Source organism: Haliotis rufescens, unplaced genomic scaffold (assembly GCF_023055435.1).
Source record: "Haliotis rufescens isolate VD_foot unplaced genomic scaffold, xgHalRufe1.0.p SCAF_5, whole genome shotgun sequence".
Taxonomy (NCBI): Eukaryota; Metazoa; Mollusca; class Gastropoda; order Lepetellida; family Haliotidae; genus Haliotis; species Haliotis rufescens.
The window spans coordinates 16,400,818-16,419,061 of record NW_025964223.1 but is presented as its reverse complement, the minus strand read 5'-3'; the positions used below and the strand labels follow the sequence as shown (position 1 = coordinate 16,419,061).

Below are 18,244 nucleotides of genomic sequence, written 5' to 3'. Positions count from 1 at the left end.
AATTTTGTTACTAAATAATGTGTTTATTCGTACTCCAATACTTTTAATAAAAACATGAGTAGGTATTTCTCTTGTTGAAATAGAAAACAGTTCCAAAATCACGACAATCTTAGCTAAGATCGCGATCTTAACTCCAAGCCGTCTTACAATCGCGCTAAGATCGGTTTGTGCAAGTGGAGTAGGACCATTGTATGGTGATTGTAAAGTTGATTGTAGCCGCCTAAGATCGCGATCTTAAGGATTTACAATAATTGTAGCGGTAAGATCGCTTTGTGCAAGTGGACCCAGGTTCTTGTACTCGTCCGGACTAATGACGATTTTATGGCTCGCTAGCCCACTGAGATACCATGCCGCAGTTTAACATGAATATCCCAAACGGACGCAGTATATTGACTCCGAGCCGACCAATCCTTGCTTGAGCCGAGCGCCAGACTGGGTAACAACAACAACTATCGTTCCTATTAGTAAATCTGTCAATGTGTTATAGGTGTATTATCCATAGGAATAAATCATGAACCATTTTTAATTCTAACCCCGTGGAACCCTGCTTTTCTTGACGATAACTGTTAGGAAGGACATGACATTGTACAAGATACCGAGACGTTTTCAGTTTGGAAGGCTGTAAATGGGAATCGGAGAACATGATTTCTCTTAATAACTTTGATTGCTTGACTTTGACGATAAGTTTTAAGAACGCTTGCTCTTATACACACCACAAAATTGCTTCCTATTTAACTGGTACTTGTTTGAATGAAGTTATTGCCAAGCAAAAACATTCATTTAAGAAATACTACAAAGGCGAAGTGAGTGAGTGAGTGAGTTTGGTTTTACGCCGCTTTTAGCAATATTACGGCAATATCCCGGCAGGAGGCACCAGAAATGGACATCACACATTGTACCCATGTACCCATAATAATTTTGTTACTAAATAATGTGTTTATTCGTACTCCAATACTTTTAATAAAAACATGAGTAGGTATTTCTCTTGTAGAAAACAGTTCCAAAATCACGACAATCTTAGCTAAGACCGCGATCTTAACTCCAAGCCGTCTTACAATCGCGCTAAGATCGGTTTGTGCAAGTGGAGTAGGACCATTGTATGGTGATTCATGTCGGGAATCGAACCCGGGACGAGCGAACGATTTAACCACTAGGCTACCCGACAAAGGCCAAGAAGATCTTAACAGAAGTATATGACGGAAAGTCCTACAGTGCGCATTGGTGTTAGCCGTATACGCATACGCATACGCACACGCACGGACTGCGTCTAAGTACCGAAAAAAAAAGAACGCGAGACGGGATGTTTATTCTTTTTGAGCTCTCCAGAAATCCGGATCTTTGGTTTGCAATGTTGGCATTTTATAAGTTTAATGAAGTTAAATATGTTAGATTCTCGCAGCGTTCTTAACATTTGGGAAACAAGTGTATTTTTTCAAAACGTCACACCTTGTTGACATTCTTTATCATTCCTTGATCCATGGGGCGTTTGTAACGAAACGTGATGATAACAGACCTAGTTACAGAGGTTCAGAACAATTTGTCAAAATGACAGTAAAGTCATCTGCAGTTTACTGAGAAAAAAATATGTGAAAAGCTGTAATTCCTCAGTGATAACATCGATATGAAATTTGTGGATAAGACATTTAGTAGGCACCTCTATAATTACATGGGCATTGGTTGTGCTCCTTTTCTTACTGATCTGTTTCTTAATGCATAAGACTCGGTTGTTCTGCTTGGATTGGCAAAATCAAAACTTCAGCTTCGGCTTCATGTATATCGATGATCTGTCAGAGTTCAAATTCAATAACGGCCAAATAGGCAATTTCCTTCGACTGATTTACCCACCTGATTTCTAAGTCAGTGAGGAAATATTCCCTCATCTTCTCTTGCCTTAAAAATGCAAATCCTGATGCCATGCAGCGTAATGCTGAAGAAGACGTTTATCATGAAATAGGTAACGCAATGTATGTGAATTATAATTGTTTCATGCTCTATGCACTTTCTCAGCATTCGCTTCATGAAGGAGGAAGAAGTAGATCTGAAAGGTCGTGACAGAGAATAAAAGAAGTTGCTGTCGATGAACAGTGTCATATATTCACACTTAAGCAGAGACTTCTTATGATTATGAAATGTTGGTTTTTTACACTTGTATTTTACTGAGGAATAGAACGCGATATTATTCCTAATAATACTACTTAGGTTCACATAACAACACAAACTAAATCACTATACCCACTTACAATCTCCTTGATAAGATGTAATGTTCAGATCACAAGCGAGTGAAGATTAGATTATATTCATCTCGACTGATGTCGATATGCAAGATCCTGTTTCAATGAAGGTAACCATCCGAGGTTCGCATTTAGAGACAGCCCAATAAGTATTCGATATTTCCAGGATAGTATACACATTGAATGAGGATATTCACGACAGCTCTATGGATCACTAAATATTATTTCGAATGCAAATGATTTCCTTTGCCAACACACTAAAAATAATAACTTAGGATCACTTGGTATCGAAATAAACAACTCATCTGGGTAAACGGTCCGCGAAACGAGAGAGATATGTACTCGCGAATATCTTTCTAAGACTTAAAAGAGACTTGCAAAACTGATATGCACTTTCAGATGAAATGTTCATTATCCGTTGTAAAACGAGTGGCAGCGTGTGCACAATCCGATTGGTTTAAACGTTGTTTTAATGTGATTCCAAGCCCGGAAATCTACATAACTTTTCTCTCCACACAAGTCTGCCAAACCGGTTGTTTCATGGAAACATATAAAGCCATGTACCATTGTAACATGAGATCAGAGGGATGCAGTTTAAGGGTTAATGTCAAAGTAGGGGCCGACAGTTTGATATTCCGGGGTCTTCAACATTCTACTGACTTACGGTACAGTAATATCTGTGATCATTTATATTTTTCAGCTAGTTCACTAAAACCAGTCATTGTAAACACACCAACCATAGGAACAGGCAATATTGGCATCAGCTGGACAAATGCAGATGTCACTGGAGGGTACTCCTACAGCTTTACGGTAGTGTGGTCTCCAGTACCTCCAGGATCACCAGCAACTACCTCTACACAACAGAAGAACTACAACATCCAGTCCCTGTCTCCAGGGACCGAGTATACAGTCAGTGTTACATACACCATCACACTGCACGGCAGGCGTCAGACGATTACATCGGACCCCAAAACATTTACAACGAATAGTTAAGTATCAGCCTTTATGTTTTGTCCATGATGACATGAGATAAAGTAGTATAACAAGATATAACTTGATTTTCTTCCCTTGACATTCTCAGAATATCTATCATTTAATCCAAACCAAGTCATATTGGTTGTCATGTGTCATCAAGCACTTTACAGACAGTGAATCGTTTAAAATTAATAATCGCTAACATAAAGTTGTTTTGTTAAAACAGTTGGCAGTGTCTACCACAATTACATTGTTAAACCCACTACCACATATCATTACGCCCGTGTTCTAAGTTACACGTTTTTCAATAGCTCTTCTTAATGAAGGAGTTACGTTCACTTTTATCAGAAATACACGGCTTTTCACATATTTCTGTATTGATATCTTGCATTACTTTCAGAGTGAGATTTTGTCGCAGTAGTAGTAACATGAAATATACGCATCTTTAGCCCGTTGACAGAAGGGTATAGCTAATTATTCTTTTGCATATTGTTTATTTTCTTTCTTTAGTTTGTATAATAACTGTTTAATGAACTTTATTTGGGTGACAATAATATCACCGTTACCCTGTTCGTAAGATATTTCTGTACTTTTATGATTTGCTTATTTCAGAACAAGCCTTCGGTGGTGCATGTAGTGAGACATCCCAGTGTGACACAACTTCAGACTCCAACATAGAGTGTGTACAGGCTACAGGATCACCAGACAAGAAGTGCCTCTGTAAGAATGGATGGTATAGGCCAAATACAAGTCCAACATCTTGTGTTGAAAGTAAGTGGCCGAGTATGTATAAGCATGGTCCAGTGCGACAACTCAAACCCGAACATAGACTGTGTACATATTACAGAGCAAACAGCAACGTCCTGTGTTGAAAGTAAGTGGCAGAGTATATATTAGCATGGTCCGGTGCGACAACTCAAACCCGAACATAGACTGTGTACATATTACAGAGCAAACAGCAACGTCCTGTGTTGAAAGTAAGTGGCAGAGTATATATTAGCATGGTCCAGTGCGACAACTCAAACCCGAACATAGACTGTGTACATATTACAGAGCAAACAGCAACGTCCTGTGTTTAAAGTAAGTGGCAGAGTATATATTAGCATGGTTCAGTGCGACAACTCAAACCCGAACATAGACTGTGTACATATTACAGAGCAAACAGCAACGTCCTGTGTTGAAAGTAAGTGGCCGAGTATATATAAGCATGGTCCAGTGCGACAACTCAAACCCGAACATAGACTGTGTACATATTACAGAGCAAACAGCAACGTCCTGTGTTGAAAGTAAGTGGCCGAGTATATATATTAGCATGGTCCAGTGCGACAACTCAAACCCGAACATAGACTGTGTACATATTACAGAGCAAACAGCAACGTCCTGTGTCGAAAGTAAGTGGCAGAGTATATATTAGCATGGTCCAGTGCGACAACTCAAACCCGAACATAGACTGTGTACATATTACAGAGCAGACAGCAACGTCCTGTGTTGAAAGTAAGTGGCAGAGTATATATTAGCATGGTTCAGTGCGACAACTCAAACCCGAACATAGACTGTGTACATATTACAAAGCAAACAGCAACGTCCCCTGTTGAAAGTAAGTGGCCGAGTATGTATAAGCATGGTCCAGTGCGACAACTCAAACCCGAACATAGACTGTGTACATATTACAGAGCAAACAGCAACGTCCTGTGTTGAAAGTAAGTGGCAGAGTATATATTAGCATGGTTCAGTGCGACAACTCAAACCCGAACATAGACTGTGTACATATTACAGAGCAAACAGCAACGTCCTGTGTTGAAAGTAAGTGGCAGAGTATATATTAGCATGGTCCAGTGCGACAACTCAAACCCGAACATAGACTGTGTACATATTACAGAGCAAACAGCAACGTCCTGTGTTTAAAGTAAGTGGCAGAGTATATATTAGCATGGTTCAGTGCGACAACTCAAACCCGAACATAGACTGTGTACATATTACAAAGCAAACAGCAACGTCCCCTGTTGAAAGTAAGTGGCAGAGTATATATTAGCATGGTCCAGTGCGACAACTCAAACCCGAACATAGACTGTGTACATATTACAGAGCAAACAGCAACGTCCTGTGTTGAAAGTAAGTGGCAGAGTATATATATTAGCATGGTCCAGTGCGACAACTCAAACCCGAACATAGACTGTGTACATATTACAGAGCAAACAGCAACGTCCTGTGTCGAAAGTAAGTGGCAGAGTATATATTAGCATGGTCCAGTGCGACAACTCAAACCCAAACATAGACTGTGTACATATTACAGAGCAGACAGCAACGTCCTGTGTTGAAAGTAAGTGGCAGAGTATATATTAGCATGGTTCAGTGCGACAACTCAAACCCGAACATAGACTGTGTACATATTACAGAGCAAACAGCAACGTCCTGTGTTGAAAGTAAGTGGCAGAGTATATATTAGCATGGTCCAGTGCGACAACTCAAACCCGAACATAGACTGTGTACATATTACAGAGCAAACAGCAACGTCCTGTGTTGAAAGTAAGTGGCAGAGTATATATTAGCATGGTTCAGTGCGACAACTCAAACCCGAACATAGACTGCGTACATATTACAGAGCAAACAGCAACGTCCTGTGTTGAAAGTAAGTGGCAGAGTATATATTAGCATGGTCCAGTGCGACAACTCAAACCCGAACATAGACTGTGTACATATTAAAGAGCAAACAGCAACGTCCTGTGTTGAAAGTAAGTGGCAGAGTATATATTAGCATGGTTCAGTGCGACAACTCAAACCCGAACATAGACTGCGTACATATTACAGAGCAAACAGCAACGTCCTGTGTTGAAAGTAAGTGGCAGAGTATATATTAGCATGGTCCAGTGCGACAACTCAAACCCGAACATAGACTGTGTACATATTACAGAGCAAACAGCAACGTCCTGTGTTGAAAGTAAGTGGCAGAGTATATATTAGCATGGTCCGGTGCGACAACTCAAACCCGAACATAGACTGTGTACATATTACAGAGCAAACAGCAACGTCCTGTGTTGAAAGTAAGTGGCAGAGTATATATTAGCATGGTCCAGTGCGACAACTCAAACCCGAACATAGACTGTGTACATATTACAGAGCAAACAGCAACGTCCTGTGTTTAAAGTAAGTGGCAGAGTATATATTAGCATGGTTCAGTGCGACAACTCAAACCCGAACATAGACTGTGTACATATTACAGAGCAAACAGCAACGTCCTGTGTTGAAAGTAAGTGGCCGAGTATATATAAGCATGGTCCAGTGCGACAACTCAAACCCGAACATAGACTGTGTACATATTACAGAGCAAACAGCAACGTCCTGTGTTGAAAGTAAGTGGCCGAGTATATATATTAGCATGGTCCAGTGCGACAACTCAAACCCGAACATAGACTGTGTACATATTACAGAGCAAACAGCAACGTCCTGTGTCGAAAGTAAGTGGCAGAGTATATATTAGCATGGTCCAGTGCGACAACTCAAACCCGAACATAGACTGTGTACATATTACAGAGCAGACAGCAACGTCCTGTGTTGAAAGTAAGTGGCAGAGTATATATTAGCATGGTTCAGTGCGACAACTCAAACCCGAACATAGACTGTGTACATATTACAAAGCAAACAGCAACGTCCCCTGTTGAAAGTAAGTGGCCGAGTATGTATAAGCATGGTCCAGTGCGACAACTCAAACCCGAACATAGACTGTGTACATATTACAGAGCAAACAGCAACGTCCTGTGTTGAAAGTAAGTGGCAGAGTATATATTAGCATGGTTCAGTGCGACAACTCAAACCCGAACATAGACTGTGTACATATTACAGAGCAAACAGCAACGTCCTGTGTTGAAAGTAAGTGGCAGAGTATATATTAGCATGGTCCAGTGCGACAACTCAAACCCGAACATAGACTGTGTACATATTACAGAGCAAACAGCAACGTCCTGTGTTTAAAGTAAGTGGCAGAGTATATATTAGCATGGTTCAGTGCGACAACTCAAACCCGAACATAGACTGTGTACATATTACAAAGCAAACAGCAACGTCCCCTGTTGAAAGTAAGTGGCAGAGTATATATTAGCATGGTCCAGTGCGACAACTCAAACCCGAACATAGACTGTGTACATATTACAGAGCAAACAGCAACGTCCTGTGTTGAAAGTAAGTGGCAGAGTATATATATTAGCATGGTCCAGTGCGACAACTCAAACCCGAACATAGACTGTGTACATATTACAGAGCAAACAGCAACGTCCTGTGTCGAAAGTAAGTGGCAGAGTATATATTAGCATGGTCCAGTGCGACAACTCAAACCCGAACATAGACTGTGTACATATTACAGAGCAGACAGCAACGTCCTGTGTTGAAAGTAAGTGGCAGAGTATATATTAGCATGGTTCAGTGCGACAACTCAAACCCGAACATAGACTGTGTACATATTACAGAGCAAACAGCAACGTCCTGTGTTGAAAGTAAGTGGCAGAGTATATATTAGCATGGTCCAGTGCGACAACTCAAACCCGAACATAGACTGTGTACATATTACAGAGCAAACAGCAACGTCCTGTGTTGAAAGTAAGTGGCAGAGTATATATTAGCATGGTTCAGTGCGACAACTCAAACCCGAACATAGACTGCGTACATATTACAGAGCAAACAGCAACGTCCTGTGTTGAAAGTAAGTGGCAGAGTATATATTAGCATGGTCCAGTGCGACAACTCAAACCCGAACATAGACTGCGTACATATTACAGAGCAAACAGCAACGTCCTGTGTTGAAAGTAAGTGGCAGAGTATATATATTAGCATGGTCCAGTGCGACAACTCAAACCCGAACATAAACTGTGTACATATTACAGAGCAAACAGCAACGTCCTGTGTCGAAAGTAAGTGGCAGAGTATATATTAGCATGGTCCAGTGCGACAACTCAAACCCGAACATGGACTGTGTACATATTACAGAGCAGACAGCAACGTCCTGTGTTGAAAGTAAGTGGCAGAGTATATATTAGCATGGTTCAGTGCGACAACTCAAACCCGAACATAGACTGTGTACATATTACAGAGCAAACAGCAACGTCCTGTGTTGAAAGTAAGTGGCAGAGTATATATTAGCATGGTTCAGTGCGACAACTCAAACCCGAACATAGACTGTGTACATATTACAGAGCAAACAGCAACGTCCTGTGTTGAAAGTAAGTGGCAGAGTATATATTAGCATGGTCCAGTGCGACAACTCAAACCCGAACATAGACTGTGTACATATTACAGAGCAAACAGCAACGTCCTGTGTTTAAAGTAAGTGGCAGAGTATATATTAGCATGGTTCAGTGCGACAACTCAAACCCGAACATAGACTGTGTACATATTACAAAGCAAACAGCAACGTCCCCTGTTGAAAGTAAGTGGCAGAGTATATATTAGCATGGTCCAGTGCGACAACTCAAACCCGAACATAGACTGTGTACATATTACAGAGCAAACAGCAACGTCCTGTGTTGAAAGTAAGTGGCAGAGTATATATATTAGCATGGTCCAGTGCGACAACTCAAACCCGAACATAGACTGTGTACATATTACAGAGCAAACAGCAACGTCCTGTGTCGAAAGTAAGTGGCAGAGTATATATTAGCATGGTCCAGTGCGACAACTCAAACCCAAACATAGACTGTGTACATATTACAGAGCAGACAGCAACGTCCTGTGTTGAAAGTAAGTGGCAGAGTATATATTAGCATGGTTCAGTGCGACAACTCAAACCCGAACATAGACTGTGTACATATTACAGAGCAAACAGCAACGTCCTGTGTTGAAAGTAAGTGGCAGAGTATATATTAGCATGGTCCAGTGCGACAACTCAAACCCGAACATAGACTGTGTACATATTACAGAGCAAACAGCAACGTCCTGTGTTGAAAGTAAGTGGCAGAGTATATATTAGCATGGTTCAGTGCGACAACTCAAACCCGAACATAGACTGCGTACATATTACAGAGCAAACAGCAACGTCCTGTGTTGAAAGTAAGTGGCAGAGTATATATTAGCATGGTCCAGTGCGACAACTCAAACCCGAACATAGACTGTGTACATATTACAGAGCAAACAGCAACGTCCTGTGTTGAAAGTAAGTGGCAGAGTATATATTAGCATGGTTCAGTGCGACAACTCAAACCCGAACATAGACTGCGTACATATTACAGAGCAAACAGCAACGTCCTGTGTTGAAAGTAAGTGGCAGAGTATATATTAGCATGGTCCAGTGCGACAACTCAAACCCGAACATAGACTGTGTACATATTACAGAGCAAACAGCAACGTCCTGTGTTGAAAGTAAGTGGCAGAGTATATATTAGCATGGTCCGGTGCGACAACTCAAACCCGAACATAGACTGTGTACATATTACAGAGCAAACAGCAACGTCCTGTGTTGAAAGTAAGTGGCAGAGTATATATTAGCATGGTCCAGTGCGACAACTCAAACCCGAACATAGACTGTGTACATATTACAGAGCAAACAGCAACGTCCTGTGTTTAAAGTAAGTGGCAGAGTATATATTAGCATGGTTCAGTGCGACAACTCAAACCCGAACATAGACTGTGTACATATTACAGAGCAAACAGCAACGTCCTGTGTTGAAAGTAAGTGGCCGAGTATATATAAGCATGGTCCAGTGCGACAACTCAAACCCGAACATAGACTGTGTACATATTACAGAGCAAACAGCAACGTCCTGTGTTGAAAGTAAGTGGCCGAGTATATATATTAGCATGGTCCAGTGCGACAACTCAAACCCGAACATAGACTGTGTACATATTACAGAGCAAACAGCAACGTCCTGTGTCGAAAGTAAGTGGCAGAGTATATATTAGCATGGTCCAGTGCGACAACTCAAACCCGAACATAGACTGTGTACATATTACAGAGCAGACAGCAACGTCCTGTGTTGAAAGTAAGTGGCAGAGTATATATTAGCATGGTTCAGTGCGACAACTCAAACCCGAACATAGACTGTGTACATATTACAAAGCAAACAGCAACGTCCCCTGTTGAAAGTAAGTGGCCGAGTATGTATAAGCATGGTCCAGTGCGACAACTCAAACCCGAACATAGACTGTGTACATATTACAGAGCAAACAGCAACGTCCTGTGTTGAAAGTAAGTGGCAGAGTATATATTAGCATGGTCCGGTGCGACAACTCAAACCCGAACATAGACTGTGTACATATTACAGAGCAAACAGCAACGTCCTGTGTTGAAAGTAAGTGGCAGAGTATATATTAGCATGGTCCAGTGCGACAACTCAAACCCGAACATAGACTGTGTACATATTACAGAGCAAACAGCAACGTCCTGTGTTTAAAGTAAGTGGCAGAGTATATATTAGCATGGTTCAGTGCGACAACTCAAACCCGAACATAGACTGTGTACATATTACAAAGCAAACAGCAACGTCCCCTGTTGAAAGTAAGTGGCAGAGTATATATTAGCATGGTCCAGTGCGACAACTCAAACCCGAACATAGACTGTGTACATATTACAGAGCAAACAGCAACGTCCTGTGTTGAAAGTAAGTGGCAGAGTATATATATTAGCATGGTCCAGTGCGACAACTCAAACCCGAACATAGACTGTGTACATATTACAGAGCAAACAGCAACGTCCTGTGTCGAAAGTAAGTGGCAGAGTATATATTAGCATGGTCCAGTGCGACAACTCAAACCCGAACATAGACTGTGTACATATTACAGAGCAGACAGCAACGTCCTGTGTTGAAAGTAAGTGGCAGAGTATATATTAGCATGGTTCAGTGCGACAACTCAAACCCGAACATAGACTGTGTACATATTACAGAGCAAACAGCAACGTCCTGTGTTGAAAGTAAGTGGCAGAGTATATATTAGCATGGTCCAGTGCGACAACTCAAACCCGAACATAGACTGTGTACATATTACAGAGCAAACAGCAACGTCCTGTGTTGAAAGTAAGTGGCAGAGTATATATTAGCATGGTTCAGTGCGACAACTCAAACCCGAACATAGACTGCGTACATATTACAGAGCAAACAGCAACGTCCTGTGTTGAAAGTAAGTGGCAGAGTATATATTAGCATGGTCCAGTGCGACAACTCAAACCCGAACATAGACTGCGTACATATTACAGAGCAAACAGCAACGTCCTGTGTTGAAAGTAAGTGGCAGAGTATATATATTAGCATGGTCCAGTGCGACAACTCAAACCCGAACATAAACTGTGTACATATTACAGAGCAAACAGCAACGTCCTGTGTCGAAAGTAAGTGGCAGAGTATATATTAGCATGGTCCAGTGCGACAACTCAAACCCGAACATGGACTGTGTACATATTACAGAGCAGACAGCAACGTCCTGTGTTGAAAGTAAGTGGCAGAGTATATATTAGCATGGTTCAGTGCGACAACTCAAACCCGAACATAGACTGTGTACATATTACAGAGCAAACAGCAACGTCCTGTGTTGAAAGTAAGTGGCAGAGTATATATTAGCATGGTCCAGTGCGACAACTCAAACCCGAACATAGACTGTGTACATATTACAGAGCAAACAGCAACGTCCTGTGTTGAAAGTAAGTGGCAGAGTATATATATTAGCATGGTCCAGTGCGACAACTCAAACCCGAACATAGACTGTGTACATATTACAGAGAAAACAGAGGAAAGGTGCCTCTGTTAAGATGGGATGTATAAGCCATCACCATCTGAATTTCATCATCTTATACGGACAGTAAGTATCTAACTGGACATAGTTAAGTGCCTGCTTTTAACCTTCTCTTGGCGATAAGCATAGTATAATTACACTTACCGACCCCTACCTGAAAAGACATTTCTTTATCCTCATTGAGTATGTACACAAGCTCCAATGCAAAATTGGAAAAGGATGAAAAAGCGAGGGAAACGTCCTGTCGCGTTGCAAACGATTTTTGTTAATTGGCTATTTACTGGCAGTCTCAAGATTTAAATAACCTAATTAATTTCAACATAATTATCAGTATCCACTATCACGCAGTGAGGCAGGGATTGTATATAGAAACGTACGTCAGTCTGCTTCTCAATGTGAATTATTTTTCGCAAAAACTGTTCAAGTTAGAGAAATGAATTTTTAAATACTGATGTTACTGATTTTGATCTCAAATGAGTTCGAAAATTGGTGTCGTACATATATTTTTTAAAGAGTTATGACCCTTGGTCCGTGCTCTTCATCTTAGAGCATATTGTGTGCAATGGGGACATGTTGACTAAGAAATTAGTGAAGTTACTCGAATGAAAGTTTGCATGCTTGTCTAACAGATACTTGTTACTATTGAGTTAGCAAATTGATCCCGTAATATTTTAACAACACAGTAACGGCCCTTGGTCCATGTCAGTTTACTTAGTGCATCGTGTCCGCAATGGGTACAAGTTTTCTCAGAAACTGCTCAAGTTAACTTGTCTAAGAGATCATTATCAAGACTGAGTTATTTTTCAAGAGGAGGGCCCTTTTGTGTGTATTAATTTAACATTAAATATTATTTTCTGATGAGATTCTGATTTCTTTGTAAGGCTTTATGTGACTTTTTAGTTTACACTCGCTATTATAGAAACAAACATAATTGTAATGTTCCCGATGGCGAGGGATAGTGATAATGCTGTTTCCTTGTCTCAAATAGTATTGCAGGACTAAGAAGTTGAAGGACTGTTACAAAATAAGGGAACAAAAATGTCTAATATAAAAGAATCACAATACCATACAGCCACTTTCACAACAACCCACACGTCATGCCCATTTGTCCATTGCACATGGACAACATTGTTGACCGTGCCAATTGATCATGGCTGTTGACTGACAGTACAGTAATCTCTGTGAACATGTATTGATTTCAGCTAGCTCATTACAACCAGCCATCGTAAACACACCAACCATAGGAACAGACTACATTTCCATCAGCTGGACAAATACTGATGTCACTGGAGGGTACTCCTACAGCTACACGGTAGAGTGGTCTCCAGGACCTCCAGGATCACCAGGATCACCAGGAACTGCCTCTACACAACAGAAGAACTACAACATTCAGCCCCTATCTCCAGGAACAGTGTATACAGTCACAGTCGTATATACCATCACACAGTATGGCAGGAGTCAGACGATTACTTCGGTCCAAAGAACATTTACAACAAGTAAGTGTGACACTTACTTACATTTACTACAAGTAGCTAAGTTACGATGTATTATTTGAGTTATTTGTAGGAAAATATATGCTTACCTTTTCTCGAACACCTGGTGTCATCACAGATTTTCAGTGATCCATTCACAAAAGTTTAACCGCCATTTTGCGTTTTACGCAAACTGTTTAGTTGAATAATCGAGGTTTACTCTGGCATTGACTTTTAATGATTAGATAGTTGTTGTTGACTCCAGATCAAATATATCAATTCAAGACTTGAATATGTCTTTCCACACCTAAAATACTGACAGAAACTGACAACACAACTGACAGAAAAAGCCACTTGGTTGGGTATTGAAATCAGACGGTAAGGTTGAAGCGGTGAATGAGTAATATTCAGTATTTCAGCATTTTGCCTGAGAGGAAGGTGTGTGTGTGTGTAGACGGCTGTAGACGGGTAGACGGCTGTAGTATGTAGTGCTATAGCCTGGAGGGCATGCAAATGGTTTATTTACTCTCTCTAGTTTGTATAGTTTGTATAATAACTGTTTAATGAGCTTTGGTGACAAAACGTATCACCGTTACCCCGTTTGTAAGACATTTCTGTAGTGTTATAATACGCTACTTTCAGAATTGGTCTTCGGCGGTGCATGTAATGACACATCCCAGTGTGACACCTCAGACACCAACATTGGGTGTATAGACACTACAGGACAATCAAACAAGAAGTGTCTCTGTAAGAGTGGATGGTATCGGCCGAATACAACTCCAACACCTTGTGTTCAATGTAAGTATCACATTGTAGCCTTTAATTGGTCACCAAACCTCCTACATTTGGGCATAGAATCAATTCGATATTATCAAACACGAATGAATGAATGAAATCATTTGCAGGATATAATAATTGCCAGACTTAGTCAACAAACATTTTCCTCACCCTCACTGACCACTTCGATTCTGAGAATCCTGTTGGAAGTCAAAGGGTTAAAGAGTTCCCCTGCTCTGACATACACATTGAGTATGCCAAAAGCTGCCAAATACGTGATACAGTTGGTTGTGAGAAAATGGCATACATGTATCATAGGCAGTTTGGCAGGGTATATAGGTTTTAACAGGGAGTCTATATGTTTTAACAGGGAGTGTATATACGTTTTATATATTCCCTTAATTAAGTAAGTTGATTATATCTATTTAAATAAACAGAGTGCTGCCAATACAAATTATAACAGCAGCTGGGGTATCATTACCATGGCCAGCATCACAGAGTCATGTGCGGGTCAGCTGGTTGTAGTTAATGCCAGAGAATGGCCGGTTGGCCACTGAAGCTTAACTTTGTGGATGAGGTGCGGGATACTGCAGGCTGACCATGTATGTAACGTAACACGATACATGGCAGTCTGACAGTGAGGGTTAAAGATAGTACGCTTTCTGTTAGTCGAGACTTGACCCTCGGTCAGCGGCTAGGCAGGTTGGCTCTATCACGCCTCAGAGATCCTGCTTGGCCATACTACTATGTAGTTATATAGATATAGTAAGATCAAGAATAAACGTTGTGGACCCACAGACGGACTTGTGTGTTGTAATAAGAGAATTATCCGGTAGAGCACCAACGTCTACCTAGGATATATTGGTGGAGAATCCGGGTACCTCAAACCCAATGCAACAAGATAAAGAAGTTTGTCAACACAAAGTGAATCGTTATTTCGTCTGGGGTCCACAACAATAACAACCAACAACCAGCATTCTGGTTCGTCTATCCTCAAGCTATTCTGTGCTCATCATTATTGTCATCATTGTTCTTACTCGGAGACATTGTTACCACCCTAAAAGGCCAACCCCTTCAGCCGTCCCGGGGACCAGCAACTTTTCCAGGATACAACAGAAAAAGAACCCAGGATTCCTTGTTTCGTCACACCCCTCCCTCAACCATCAAGAGGTGATTTCGAAGACTGACATTTTCATCGACGACCACTGTGTTAACAACATCAAGTTCCACTTAACCAAGACATTTGTTTCATTCCGGTAATTCCTGTGTGTTTGTGCCAGCCACTATCTCAAAAGAAACAGTCCTCAAAGGCATTGTGATTTGCAGTGAATATTTGTTGTAATTAATGTGCTATAGCCCTGCATATTTGTGACATTCGTAGGAACAGTTTTGGTAAGCATTATTTCATATATTGTATTACAATCAACAAGAATGACTTTTTACGCTCTGAAACCCCTCAATGCCAATGAACGTCTTCCCCTAGCCTCCCCCGAAGTCTTGAGTCCTCCCATAGTATACCAGTCCTTACAGTCTAGAAATGGTTCAACCCAACAAGAAACTATTTTCACTCCCCGATGGGAAACCTTGTATGCAACCGGGTCACCACGACCTCGTTCACCACAGCCTCAACACCCCCGGGACCCCCAACAAACTCCCCCATCTTACTTGCCTCCTCCATCACAGTTTCCCCCCCTCTCCTCCCCACCCCCCTCCCAATCTGAAATACCTCAAACATGTCAGCTGACCAATCGCCCAAGACCCCACGCTGATAATCCTTCGTCCACTGATGATCGCACCTCTTTATTAAGACTAATTAACTGCTCCCGCCTCCCGCTCTCAATGTATGATGGCAAGGATTCCATTGCTGCTGTTTCATGGCTGAAACGCTTTGAAAACTTTGCTTCAGTACAAAAGTATTCTGAAGAAGACCAAACAAAAATATTCCCCCTTTATTTAACTGATCTCGCAGCTGAATGGTACGATGGTATCAACAATATTTCACTTATGTCTTGGTCTGAGTTGAGACAAGCCTTTTTACGGAGATATGCACCTTCCGCAGTAGGTCTTGTAACTCGACAAAATGATTTATTGGACAGAAAACAGTGGGAAGGTGAACCTTTCCGATCATTCCTCCAGTCCATAAGACATGAGGCAGAGCTTCTACAAAGAAATGAAGACATGTACATCAAAGATCTTATTCTCCGTAATGCTCTTCCCAATATCCGCATGTTCATCCTGACACGCCCCCTCACCTCCTTAGAACAGGTGACAGATAGTGCGGAGATAGCCGAGGCCATGTCAGGGTGGACTGACTCCAGATCTGATGAAACCATGACCGCTATAAATGAACTCACAGTTAAAGTCAATACTCTCAACACCCATCATGTCAATGCAATAGGATCAGATACTGGGCCAAAGAAAGAGCATTCATGTCAGCCAGGATCCATTCCATCACCATATCCCCAAGCACAACATGTGAACCACGGGTCTCAGTCCCCAACTCATCAACCCAGGTCATCACAATACCGACCTTGCATGTATAATCAAGGACCCCAATCTGTGCCCTTTAACGACTCCATGGGATTCCAATGTGAAGATAACGCTCGTTCTCTTGACCAGTTCATGTGGTATCATCAAAACCTCTTGCTACGATGTCTTAGTATTGCTCATATTTTCACCACCCTCATTTTGACCATGTACCCTTTTGTAAACCTGGTGCTAACGAAACTCAACCCATACCTATCAACAGTCTATTAACGCTCATAGGATTTAATGTTCTTGTATTAAAGTGTACCCTTGGTGCGAGTGTGTGACAATGATGTCGATTTGTTGAAGTTATTACATCATTAACAACAGTGTATTTTATGCAAGATGTCTGGATTTTTACGTAATATATGGATTATGACTGTGGAATAGTGCATCATTTTGTGAGTGTTCAAATATCATTATGTAATGTTCACATGTCTACTAGCCATTAACAGGTGTTCAGACGTATCATCTTTCATTATCTTTCATTTGGTGTTCCTTAGTAACTGCTCTTACCAATTATAGGCCCTTTGCTAGCGGGGGTTGGAAATGAGTAGTTACGATTATCTGTCCCTATGTGATTCTTAATACATCATTGAAAATGAATGCATATATATTCCCTATGTGAGCTGTTGTCTATTTATGAAAAATGTCAATCCTGTTTGAAGTATAAATGTGTGTTGAAAGTAGGTTTAGAATAGGCTTGTCTTATGTACTGTAAAGTGGAGAGAGAGAGAGTGAAGGAGTAAGATAGCTGCTGATAGGATAAATGAACAAAAAAATGACAGAATACAAAAGAAAAACTGACATGTATGGTAGATAGGGTGGGTCCGAGAGAGAGAGAGAGAGAGAGAGAGAGAGAGAGAGAGAGAGAGAGAGAGAGAGAGAGAGAGAAACAGAAACAGAGAGTGAGAGGATATAGCGTGGGTGCGAAACAGAGACAGAGAGAGGTGAAGTGTAAGCGCGAGAGAAGGACAAATGTAGAATTGGGTGAATGAAGTGTTTGTCCGCATGGGAATTATGAACTGACAAGAAAAATAGAATGAAAGAAAGTGAGTGAAGCAGAGCATAAGTGAAAGCGTTATTTGTGAGGAGTGGAAATAACGAGAAGAGGGAATAAGAACAAGACAGAACAACCGCTGTTATAGTCATCAATGTCTTTGTTCATTTTTTTTCATTGTACATATTCATGTATTGGTATATTTGTAACGTGTAACTTCCTTGTCCGTATGGATAGCAATGCACCGATGTAACCACTGTATTCATTGTACGTATGTAGTCATATTGTCGTTACTGGAAATATTTCTGTGTGAAATTGTATCCAGTTCGACAGCAGTGTTTGTAGATAAAAAAAATAAATCGTGGTCCACACACAAAATGCTGTACATTACATCAAATTCTCAGTTTAAATTTTGTCCAGTTTAAAAAAAAGAAAGAAAATTGCTTTATGTACTTTTTGCTTGTTTATACATTTCACATTGTTTTAAATATGTGGTTATATTGATTGATTGTCCACCGTACCTCATTCCCAATTCCTTATAAGGACGTGGGACA

General features: G+C 40.9%; 1 protein-coding gene across 1 annotated transcript in view; it reads left to right on the top strand.

Annotated features, from left to right (window-relative positions):
* Positions 1-18,244, top strand: part of LOC125373069 (mucin-3A-like) — a 71,648-nt gene that overhangs the window by 25,991 nt on the left and 27,413 nt on the right. The window contains exons 6-9 of the mRNA XM_048383903.1: positions 2,932-3,219; positions 3,819-3,977; positions 13,118-13,411; positions 14,030-14,185. Of these exons, the coding sequence (XP_048239860.1) occupies positions 2,932-3,219; positions 3,819-3,977; positions 13,118-13,411; positions 14,030-14,185 (897 nt within the window). The remainder of the gene's footprint in view (positions 1-2,931; positions 3,220-3,818; positions 3,978-13,117; positions 13,412-14,029; positions 14,186-18,244) is intronic.